The sequence below is a fragment of the Pimephales promelas genome, chromosome 7 (assembly GCF_988280905.1).
Source record: "Pimephales promelas chromosome 7, fPimPro1.hap1.1, whole genome shotgun sequence".
Classification (NCBI taxonomy): Eukaryota; Metazoa; Chordata; class Actinopteri; order Cypriniformes; family Leuciscidae; genus Pimephales; species Pimephales promelas.
This window is the reverse complement of record NC_142775.1, coordinates 6,979,044-6,991,778: the sequence shown is the minus strand read 5'-3', so window position 1 is coordinate 6,991,778 and position 12,735 is coordinate 6,979,044. Positions and strand designations below refer to the sequence as shown.

At 35.9% G+C, this 12,735-nt stretch overlaps 1 protein-coding gene across 2 annotated transcripts in view; it reads left to right on the top strand.

The window, feature by feature from the left end:
* The window catches only part of ubr3 (ubiquitin protein ligase E3 component n-recognin 3), a 153,953-nt gene extending 144,034 nt beyond the window's left edge, over positions 1–9,919 (top strand). For both annotated transcript variants that reach the window (XM_089132997.1, XM_089132996.1), the window contains exons 37-39: positions 2,581–2,790; positions 2,885–3,024; positions 6,587–9,919. In XM_089132997.1, the coding sequence (XP_088989123.1) occupies positions 2,581–2,790; positions 2,885–3,024; positions 6,587–6,704 (468 nt within the window). In that variant the 3' untranslated portion in view covers positions 6,705–9,919. The remainder of the gene's footprint in view (positions 1–2,580; positions 2,791–2,884; positions 3,025–6,586) is intronic.
* The last annotated feature ends 2,816 nt before the right edge of the window (positions 9,920–12,735 follow it).

The following is a 12,735-nucleotide window of genomic DNA, read 5'->3' as shown; positions in this document are numbered from 1 at the left end:
TGTTTTATTTAATGTGTTGCTAACCAATTGTTGTTGTTTTTTATTACTGTTAACCACAGTGACCGAACCAAGCGTAACCAGCTTCAGTAACGTCATCTTTGATATTCAAGATTGCGGAGCAGGGTTTTGAACCAATAAGATTCAAATACAAATGAAAGGGGTCATGACATGAGAAATCACATTTGCCTTGGTCTTTTGAAATTATAACATCCATAGCTTTAATCATCCTCCTCGTTATAAATAAGGCATTTAATTTAATCTAGCTTCAAAACAATTTTTAGTTTTGATATTGCGGGATCTGTGACATCACACAGGCAAATACATTTGCATATGCCTGCCTCCAGAGCAACACACTGACGAATAGTTGTACATCATCAAAATATAGGCCCCGCCCACTAGCGTTCAGTCGCTTAACCTGCTGGTTTGTATCTCTGTACAGACTTTCAGAAGGAACCCAGTGTCAGAAACAAGTGAATGTTTTTTTTCAATGGCGTCCCGGATCACCTCAGATGATTATATGTTTGTTCGGAGCGTTTGACTGCAGTTTGTTTTGTAAATGAGGCAAAGTGTAATGAGAGTTTGCAAAGAAACTTTTGTTGACTGATGAAGCAGCCGACTATATTGGATCTGACTTGTGCAAAAATGTTTAACATTTACAAGTGCATCTCAAGGAACATATTAAAATAAAAAAAATCCATGTCAAGACCCCTTTAAACAGCAATGATGACAAAATGTGTTGCAGTGCGTCAGTTCTCACAGTCTTGAATAATTAGAATAAAAACTTTGACTAACATTAGAAAGATCTCAGATTGGATTTGGTTTGATGTTTTCCATTACTGTTCAAAAATTTGTGGTCAGTGAAACATTTAAAAATCTTACTGACTACTTTGAAAATTTTTTATATGTAGCTACTGTATTTAATTCTTGAATTTAAAGGTGAATGTTAATGTTAAAATTCTTTCTCCATTCTTACTTATAATGAAACTAAACATTTGTTACTGCCTTTTTTCAAGTGAAACAGCATATACTGTACATCAAAAAATGTAGGGCGAGACTTGATTTTTCCCATTGGGAGTTGAATGGATCACTAGCACTGTATGAATTGATAGAATTATTTTATGGTGTGCTCTAGTTGTAATGGGGGAAACAGTCATCCGTTTGATTACTCATCACTGAAAAGATAACGCCGTTTATTTATAACACCGTTATTCCCATCACTGGACAAGAGTTACTTTGACTGACAGTGAAAGTTAAAGGTGCAGTTTGTAAGAATGACAACTAGTGGTCGAAATAGGTACTGCAGTCGAATTCAAAATATTGGAGATCGTGGTTTCTCTCGCCTCCCTGCTCCTCAGACTGGACTGCGCTCACACGGGTCGCCAGTTTGAGCGCACGCAACAGGAACGAGCGCAATGGACAATGAAAATCGGTAAATTGTCAACGTGCAGTATCACAGACCAAAACAAAAACATTCTAGCCTGGAAACGCACATTTCAAAGTAAAATAACTGAAGTGTTTTCCAGAAAAATTAGTATGTGGACTTAGCATGATTCCTAAATATCTGCAAACACAGTATGGGATTTGTATGCTTTGGTAGAGTGGACCAAAGTTACACACAGCACCATCTGACAGGTGGGACGCTTGCCATTATATTTTTAAAACAATAATATCTTAGAAAAGACCTTAAGTAATATTGACAAACTATATATCATTTGAAAGCTTACAATCTCTAGTTTCCATATTTGGTGACTGATTCTCAAAATAATTTACACAGGAGCTGTAATTTATCAATTTGCAACAATAATATTTTCATACTAATTAAGCGTGTTCAGACCTTTATTTTGAAATAGCAATGAACATGAAAAATCATGAAAAAAAATTCATGCCAAGAGTTCAAAAGATATCATCCATTCAATTATTTTAGAAAAAAAAGGTCTGAAAATGTTTTAAAAATTACGAAAAAAAATAATAAATTCACCATTTGTGTTATGGCAATAAGCTAACATGCATGTGTGTTCTTTGTATGTGATTCCCAGAGGTTGAATTCATATAAAAATCTGCCAAACTTCCCATAATAGCTCTGAATAGGATGTCTACTTCATAAATTGTGAGAAATTTGTGAAAATAATGGTTCAGATCACTCAAAACACATATGGAAATGGAGGCGCCCTTATATGGGCTGTAATGGAGTCTGGTTGTGCCCTAGTGAAAAAGTTTGGTACTGCGCCCAAACTAAATCTTACTAAAAGCTCATTTTTTGAGAGATCAACCTAAAATTTGAAACACAACTTGTTCAGATTTTTGGCTTTGGTTTTTCTGCAGTTTTAGAGTAGCCCAGGTTTTGAATATAAAAAGGTTTTATATAAAATATTAATAATTATTTTTTTACGTTGTACATTTCTATAAACTCAAACTTCTATAACTTTTTTTTCCTGTTTCACTTTCTTAATTTATTTCACTTCGAGAAAAATCTGCCAAATGTCTTCTTTAAAACGAGACCAATCTTACGTCTATATTCCAAAGCATTCTTGAATTAATGATATCTGTCATCTTGAGTGATTTTGTCTGGTCTCTCTTCAGTCTCTGTTGGTTCAGGATCCGCAGTGGGCCGCCCCTCGCCTTCTGCACCTCCCAGACAATTACAACACCATCTTCCAGTTCTACCACAGGAAGTCCTGCACCAGCTGCGGTAAAACCCCCAAAGACCCTGCGCTCTGCCTGGTGTGCGGCGCCTTCGTCTGTCTGAAGGGGCACTGCTGTAAACAGCAGGGCGTGTGTGAGTGTGTGCTGGTGAGTGTGGAGCAAACGCTGACAGCTCAGTTTGAAAGATCCAAACACTGATGATGCCGATTATAATTATATATATTTTTTTGTTAATCCAAAGCACTCCCAGCACTGCGGAGCAGCGACTGGCATCTTCCTCCTGGTAAACGCCTCGGTCATCATTATCATCCGAGGGCATCGCTTCTGTCTGTGGGGGTCTGTGTATCTGGACGCTCATGGAGAGGAGGACAGAGACCTACGGTAAACCTCTCGCTGCTCTGATGGACGGATGTCTACATTTCATTCTCAGAGTCTCAGAAGCAGGGTCTGAAATTTCATTTCATTTTCCATTAAGGGACAATATCTGGCCCCTGGAATTGATTTCCAGGGGTCTTTTTTATTAACATATTTATTTTATCTGTGTTGTCTTTCATGTCAAATACTAACATTTAACCAGTTACTTCAATCAAAATACTATAGGCTTCTAAAAAAACAAAATAGGCTAAAATAGGCTGTATACTATAGACTTATTAACATCAACAAAAGCCATCTGAGGTAGCATCTGACATGACATGTTTGTTGTGTTTAACACTGCTCAAAGATGGCATCAATGTACAGTACCTGTCAAAAGTTTGGAAACATTCAAAAAATATGTTTTGTTTTTTGAAAGACGTATATTTTGCTCACCAAGGCTGCAATTATTTATTCAAAAATATTATTACAAACTAAAATAATTGTTTTCTATTTTCATACGTTTTAATATGCAGCATTACTCCATTCTTCAGTGTCGCATAATCCTTCAGAAATCATTTTATTTTATATTATTCGATCTTTTTTATCATTATTAATGTTGACGACAGTTGTGCTGCTTAATATTTTTCATGGAAGTGGTTATAACCTTTTTCAGGATTCTTAGATGATGGATGGATAAAACATTTTTTAATATTATTATTATTATTAAAGCATTTTTAAATAGAAATCTTTGAAACATTATAAAGAGTTTTCTCTCACTGTAAATCAATTTAATGCGTCCTTGATGAATAAAAGTGTTTATTTCTATCTTTTTTTTAATCTTAAAGTTACCACAAATGTTTGAATGGTATCATTGTTTCCACAAAAATGTTAAGCAGAAAAAACATTGATAATAATAATACTAATAAATGTTTCTTATGCATCAAATCAGCATGAATGATTTCTGAACATGAATACTCATGTGACACTGAAGCTGAAAAATCAGCTTTACATCACATAAATAAATACATACTTTTTAATTGAATTAAAAAAGAAAAAAGTTATCTTAAATTGTAATGACATTTCACAGTATTACTTGTTTACGTTTTTTTTTTTTTGATGAAACAAATGCAGCCTTGGTGAACATAAGAGACTTCTTTAAAAAAACAAAACAATTGTAATGTTTATAAGGACTTTTGACAAGTACTGTATTTACAGATGTAAATAGCCTTCAAGAAGTATTTAAATTATAACGTTAAAATACAGGAACTCATTACAGGATTTGATGACAAAAATCATTATTGTTTATTATTTCCCTCAATGTTGTAATAATGATTATAAATATGTCAATTAATAGAATACATAAGAAAAAAGTTGCGAAGCGGCACATCATATCCTGTCTAGAAAAACAAAACAAGCTAAGAACTGTTTTTGAATAGTTTATTGCTTTTATGCATTCGAAATCAAAACTTAGCATTGGTTATTTTAGCATCATGAAAAACAAACTGAATAAATTCTCTTCACCTTATTCTTAACGTAAGAGCGGGCACGGCTATTATAACTTATGCTTCTGTTCTCATCGGCTTCCAGTTATTTAAGCTGTACAAAAAATATCCGTTATGCTGCTTGATTTTGCAAACTATTGTTTATCATAATATTTTAATTTATTATTGTAATCATAAACACACTGTTTTTTAGCGCAAATTATTTAGCTATTTACTGCATTGTTATTTACTATAGCGGCTAATGAATCGAAAGTACCCCCAAAATCACACAAAAAAAATAGCTTACTTCTCTATTGCCACATAAGGAAAACACTCAAAAGCAGTCCATGACTTCAGTTTTTCCAGTCTGAAAAATGTGGTGTTCTTCAAAGCTCTGTCCTTGGACCATCTTTGATTGTGTAATATTTTACTTTGGAGAAGGCACCATGTATGCACATGTTAATTATTTGAAAATGCATAAAACTGGATTCTGTACTCTCACATAAATTCTTGTTCACTGAAGCAAAACGAATCTCTTATTTGCATTGTGAATTTTCTCATCATAAACAACAAAGAGTAGATACAGAATGCAGCATTCATTCAGAGGGCATGTGCACTGAACAAAATGAGAATGGCATTTTCAGATGTGATTAATCTGAATGCTTCCGATTGGCCATGAAATTCATAAGCTCAACGGACACATGTAGTTTGTTATAATGCTGCAAAACGCTGAGTAAAAAACATGGGTAACGCTTCCTTTTACAGTACAGGGTACTTACAGTGTACTTACCTGGAAAGTACTGGCTAATATAAGGTAAGTACATGGAACAGGGGTAGGTTCAGGGTTAGTACTAGTTATTACCCAGTAATTGTAGTTACTATAATAAGTAGGGCTGGGTATTGAGACAAATTTCACAATTCGATTCGATTTCGATTACGATTCGATTTGATTCAATATCGATTATTTTGGATATCAGTTACAATAAATGGCCATTTTTCTCAAGGGAATCAAATCTCTTAACTAATGCTGTAAACTATGGGAGTCTAGTTGTAGCCTACTAGGCTTCATTAGCCTAATATGAAGGTAATAATGAATGAATCACTTAAATTACACTTTTATTTATTTTTATAATAAGAAGATTATATGAAATATAAACATTTAAATGGTGGCTATATATTTAGCAAAATGCTCCTCTCTGTAGTTATTTTTTCTAGCTGACTAACGAGTTGATGTGGGTTTTCTGAGGTAAATATGATTGATACATTGATTACAAGCTGTTTAACTGACGTCTTTCCACGGTTGAAACGCTGATTGAGCGAATCAATGTGACATGATACGGATTTCGATAAGTTGTACTCTATCTTTTAACACACTTTTAGATGCTCGTTCATGTTTATTTCGCGCTGTGACTGGTATTATTAAGCCGGAAGAGAGATCAGCGCTGCTGCTTCTCCAGAGCGATCTCACGCCACAGCGCCAAAACGCTATTTATGTTTTTGAATTTCTAAAGAAAATGGAATTTTTTGAAAATTTTTTGAAATTTGAAAATTGAGACTTTGCTTCATATCAATAGTAACAAAGGTAGTTTGTAGTTTTTTACAATAGTTTTTTTTTTTTTTTGATGCGCGCAGCCGCGATACAATGTCCCATTCATTCAAATGAAACAGGATGAATAATCGATTCTTGAGACTTAAGAATCGATATCGGTTCGTAAAAATTTGAATCGATTAATATCGAGAAATCGATATTTATTACCCAGCCCTAATAATAAGTACATAGTATTTACATGGGTAACTGGACTGTTAAAGGGATCAGATGGAATGGAATGCCTCAAAGTAAGACAAATTTGTTCAAAACGATTGCTGTAAATACTGTATAAATAGTTTAATTGTACTAGGGCTTTTTTGCCCCCTTATTTTGAATTTGGGGTGCTTTTTTTTTATTTTGGTGACATTTTTGCCCCATGCCTCTGTTTATTTTTGCATTTTTGCGTTTATTTTTATTTATTTATTTTATTTAAATTTTTTTTTGCATTATGTTCATGTCTTTTGTGAAGAAAACGGTTTACCTTTCCTGCTGTAACCTCCTGATCTTTTCTGTTTTGTAGTCGAGGAAAGCCTCTGTATTTATGTGAGGAGAGGTACCGCGTCCTGGAGCAGCAGTGGGTGTCGCACACCTTCGACCACATCAACAAGCGCTGGGGTCCCCACTACAATGGACTTTAACTGTACAGCCCACATCTTGGAGAGGACAGGTCACATGTTTGTCAGCACAAGCCTCTATGTCATCCTCTGAGGATTTATGTCCTGTAATTTAATGGAAACCTGCATTGAGTTGGCCACAGCCTGGGTTCATGTGAAGTTTAGTGTACAATCAAGCCTAATGACTAACAGCGTGTGCGTGCGTGTGCGTGCTTAAAAGTAATTTTTCGTGTGGATTTATAGGGGAGAATTTTTTTTTTTTTTTTTTTTTTTTTTTTTTTGTCCCAGCAAGCTCACAGTAATATCACATTGAGTGAATCTGTGTCAATCCTGTTAGACGCACAAGTGAAAAAAAAATATGCTCCCGTTCTGTAATATTTGGAAAACTAAGATGAGAGATTCTTGGAAAAAGATTTAAAAAAAACTATTCTGACCAACGTTGAAACAAATCATGTACAGATATCAGAATTAATATCAAAACCTTGAATGCTAAAGGTACCAAGACTCTCAACAAATCCCCCCACCACCCCATGACCAGTGCGATGTGTGTGTGTGTGTGTGTGTGTAGTCATGTCATGCTATTTGAGTTTAAACACATCTCATAAGAATGACAAAATATAAACCGATTAGAGCTAAAGCACGAGTTGTCTCCGAGTCAAGGTGTAGTTGCAGTCATCCTCAGGTATTTTATTTTGTTTGTTTTTGTTTTGTAATCTCAGATAAAAGATTTTAATATTTAAAAAGTGCTGCTATTCATTGTTTAAAAAAAACAACTAAATTATACATTTGTAAAAACAAAAATATTTTTTACAATTTTCATCTTTTTTTTTTCTTCTTTTTTCTAATGAAGGCTCTGTGTTTGATGGTGGTTGGCTGGTCTGTTGAGTTTATTATATATAAAAGAATTCCCCTGTAACCTTGTACAGCATTTTTTTTGGCACATTATATGGCTGGAGACAGGGCAAGTCTTTATGGTCTTTGGCTCTTTCCCTTGCATAAAGGTAATCCTTTACTCACCCAAGGCCTTTTGAAAATAATAACTATAAGAAAAGAAAAACGGTAAAACTTTACTTAAGTCTTTAAATAGTATGCATTATAAAATTATTTAATAAGTATTAATGTAATGCTTTAATTATGCCTTGTGATGCACCTTATAATACATTGTTTATAGTTGCAATAGATTATAATACTTATCTATTCACTGTTACACCGTTAGAAAGTGTAAACACATCCATTAAAACACGACAAACTAATTTCAGATGTAACAATGAATTTGTAAATATTATAATGCATTTTAACTTTGTTTACAATTATTTATTTAAAAAAACATCAAATCCGTTATAAAGTACATTATAAATACTTTTATAATGCATTGTTCATAAAGACTTCAAGTTTTACCAAAATATTTTTTGCATTAAGAAAATGAAGCTTACATAGATTATTATTTTTTGCATCATTTTCGCCACATTAACGTAATGCATCTAAATGGTTTTTCTTGTTTCTCGATGGTGTTTTGGCTTTATTGTAAAGAGTGGTCAGATGTGCTTGAATTTGTCAGGAAAATAATGCAATGCAAAAAAAAAAAAAATAAGCCTAGTTTTTAATGCAAAATATAATTTATTATTTTTGATTAAGGGTGAAATAGTGACCTGGCTATGTTCTTGGCAAGTTTCTTACCTCACTATAGCCCACAAATCTGACCACATACCCCACCAAGTCAATTGTCACTCAAGGTCTTGATTGTCTTTCCCATATTATTCAAATTACATGATAATGCCTAGACTGGTGTCAGATGGTCCACAGGGGGCAGTGTTGTCCAATACACTGAGCTCTGTTTCAATGAGCCTCACACACAACTTTAATGGATGAGATCATGTGGATGCTCAGAGACTTATGTTATGCATCTACAGGCTCAGTGATCAGTTGGTTAAGTTAAGAAAGCTCTTAGTAATCATTTTTCTTGACTGAGTTTTGTAGCAACTGGCTGCCGAAGTCTAAATTCTCCTCCGAATATTGCAGGTTTTTTTTTTTTTTTCTCGTTTAAAGACAATATTTATGTAGTATTGTGATTATTATTTTGATGCACACGCCACACAGATATTGAATTCCTGATCTAAAGTGTTTGAACTTGGCCAGATTGTGTGTATCTCCTTTGTGCAAAAAAAAAAAAAAAAAAAAAAATCAGACCAAATAAATCAACAAAAAGATGTTTTAATGTTATCAAAAAGAAATAGGGTTTAAAAAAAATTATACAAATAGACATTTAGTGAAGGCTAGTTTTCCCAGCTGATAAATGCGGTGTTCCTCAAAGCTCTGTCCTCGGACCATCTTTGATTGTGTAATCTGTTCATTTGGAAAGGGCGTTGTGTATGCACATGTTAATTATTTGAAAATGCGTTAAACTGGATCACATCAAATGTAATATTACAGCCCAGTCCAGTGATGGACACGTATGGTATGGCACACAGTTTCTTTATTTTAAGCAGCTCCTCTGTTAGCGGGTGATTTAGTTTGAGTACTTCCTCTTTTCATCATTTCCCCTTTAAAAATTAAGATCAAAAATTAAGATCACATTAACACAAAATGTTCCCAGTTTAAAACATATAATAATTCGCCTTGTGCGAGTTGTTGAAAGTAATTTCAAGTGCTCTCAATGTGGCGTCACAATCGAATAATAACATCAGTGGAGCCCTTGTGAAAAATATATTTAGAGCAGTTCTAGGGACGTGTAACGTCCAGCTATATTGAGGGTAATATGCTTGCTTTGTTTCTTACTGAAGACAGTCAAGCACCCCAAAATACGACACACATGTTCAGACACTCGCGTACCAGAAAAAAGCATGTTTGGTTTGTATTGATCGGTTTGATTGGTAGGTGTTGATTATCATTGCTGCAATCATGTCATGCTGGATGGAGGATGTTTTCAGTGCACTTGAAGTTAGCTTCTTTTCATTATTTTGTCATGATTTCTTGCATGCTGCTGTTTTTTTCCCCACCTTTTGAGAGTTCTTATTTCTCTCCTTCCCCACTTTGTATAGACAGACAGTTGTGCTAAGTGTGATGGGTGGATAATGCTGGTGTGTTCTCCTGCGGTGAGTGCTTGTCAGGCAGGCAGTAATACAGTACATTACTGTAGGTGCTGATTCAGACTTTATGATGTCATCTCTGAAAGGGTGACTTTTAATGACATTTAATGCAAAATGTAACATATGTGAATAAAATATACAGATGCTCTGAAATTACTTTGTTTTTCTTTTTTGTCAAGCGTTGTAATCCAAAAAGGATGTTAGTAATATCTACATATTAACGTTTCTGCTCTCACCACCTGGCTATGCAAAGATTATTCATATAGACAATGTCAGAATACTCTATTCTGATTGGCTGGAATGTGTGCGTTCAGACATTTTAATGCTGTTCTATTTTAAAGGGATTGTTCACCCAAAAATGAAAATTAGCCCATGATTTACTCACCCTGAAGCCATCCTATGACTTTCTTCTTTCAGACGAATGCAATCGAAGTTGTATTAAAAAAAATATCCTGGCTTGAAAATGCCAGTCAAGGCTGTCTGTCTTTGGAAGTACATTAAAGCGCATCTATTCAAGATAAAATTGCTCAATACGGCTCTACGGGGGTTAATAAAGGCCTTCTGAAGTGAAGTGTTTGTGCAACATGACATCATGACTTTTGCGTAAACATATACGCCACTTTCGAGTCAGGTGGCGTGTTATCTACGCATTTTGAGCTATCCGCGTGTATGCGTGTCTACGCCATTAACGTCCGCGTCATTCCGCGTGTCTGTACACGCAGTCAAATCTCCAGTCATAAATGCCCTAACCTAACCGTCACTGGGGTTAATGGCATTTATGACTGTTCCCTTACCATCCTAGGTAAAAAAAAAAAAAAGATACGACTCAACCCCATCCCTAAACTTAACCGTCACTGGGGTTAATGGCATTTATGACTGGAGATTTGACTGCGTGTTCGGACACGCGGAATGACGTGGACGTTAATGGCGTAGACATGTACGCATACACGCGGATAGCTCAAAATGTGTGGAGATAACACGTCACCTGACTCGAAAGTGGCATATATGTTTACGCAAAAGTCATGATGTCATGTTGCTTATTAGGCCTATATTCATTTATAGAATAGCAAAGTATGCCTAATCAATGACTGTACCATGTATTCTATATGAATGCTATCATGATCATTTTGCCAACAATGAACCATGGATTTATTTAGTTTATAATTTTTTTTTTTTTTAGTTGAATTAATCACGCGGTCAGCATGGCTATCTGTTTTCTCCTAAATAAAAGCTCAAGGGTTTATTTCTTGTGAGTGTAGAAATAGGACAAAAGTATTTTCATTTTCCTATATTATAATGTAATGTTGATTAAAATATACTTTTGAAATATTCATTTTCTTTTCTATGGTAGCCTATATAGGCTATATGCATTTTACGTCATAGGAATAATTATATAAATCATTATTACATTATTATAATAATTGTTTGGCATCCTAAAACTAAATTTTATACTCCATGGTTATACTAAAGAAACTTTAGTCACAAAACAGATAAAACAAACACCCCTCGTTGTGTTTATGCTTCTTTTTAAAATGATATTACATAAACATAACTATGTATAAAATTACATCTTTACATATGTATGCTTCGTTTCAAAGACGGGAGGACAATCAATTTTGAAGACTCTGCCATAATCCCGTTTTCCTCGGTTTTCCTCTGCTTTAATCTCCACAACCGGAAATGGACGAGCATCCTTGCGTCAAATGCGGAACTTATGCGTGCATATAGCCCATTGAACGCGGAACAGTTTTTCCTGTGAGTGAGACTGGAAAACCCTTAGTGGACAAAATCGGAGTGATAACAGAACGCTTAGAGTTCAGAGAGGAATGTGCTCTGCCTCCAGTCCTGGTTTTGCGTCCGCGCCGTTAGAAGCTCAAGCTTGCAGGCAAGATCGCTCTAGATTAGAGGATATTTTAAATAATTTGTGGTAAAACTAGTCGATCACGAGTGGAGTGGCTCAACTGGTGAGGTCTTCATTCATAGTCTGTCTGAGATATATTAGAAGATGTGTCTGTCATGGATTTGCACTGAACTGATTCTCAAAAATACGGAACAAAGTGCGTTCCATATCAGTTCAATACGGAACAAGACTTTTATGTGCCAATACGGAACGATTCCGTATTATACGGAACGGGTGGCAACCCTATCTGAAAGTGCACCGTATATAAAGTTATTGTCTTTCAAAAGTGAGAGTCGACTCTGAGCATTATGAACAACGCGCCACTGACTTTAGACCAGTTTTTTCTGGTCAGTGGCGGAATTGGGTTCTGGAAGTGTAAAATAGCACCAGGGAATGTTTGCGCCGAAACACGCCTCCTTTTTGCGCCGATCCGCCCAGGGAGCGCAAGTTCATTCCCTAGTTTACCGACGTGCGTCTGTGGAGGGGAAAATCTCGTTTTGCGCACGTGCAAAATAGGAATGAGACATGCACTTGTGTATAAAGTCATTTGCGCTGGGTGCAAGATAGGGCCCTCAATGTTTATTGAACATGAGGAATCAAGAGTTTAGCATGGGGAAAGAAGCTGTTCTGGAGTCAGCTGGCATGTGTCCTGATGCTGCAGTACTGCCGGCCTGAGGGTAGCAGTGAGAACAGCCTATGGCTCGGGTGGCTAGAGTCTCTGATGATCCTCCGAGCTTTCTTCACACACCGCCTGGCATATACAGTATATCCTGGAGGGAGGTTAGCTCACCTCCGATGATACGGCTGGAAGTGTGCACCACCCTTTGAAGGGCTTTGCGGTTGCGAGCGGTAGTGTTGCCATACCAGGCAGTGATGCAGCCAGTCAGGATGCTTTCAATAGTGCTGGTGTAGGACCGTGTGAGGATGTGACGGTTCATTCCAAACTTCCTCAACCGTCTTAGGAAGAAGAGGCGCTGATGAACCTTCTTGACGACGGCCTCGGTGTGGACAGACTATGTGGGTTCCTCTGTGATGTGGACGCGAGGAACTTGAAACTGCTGACTCTCCA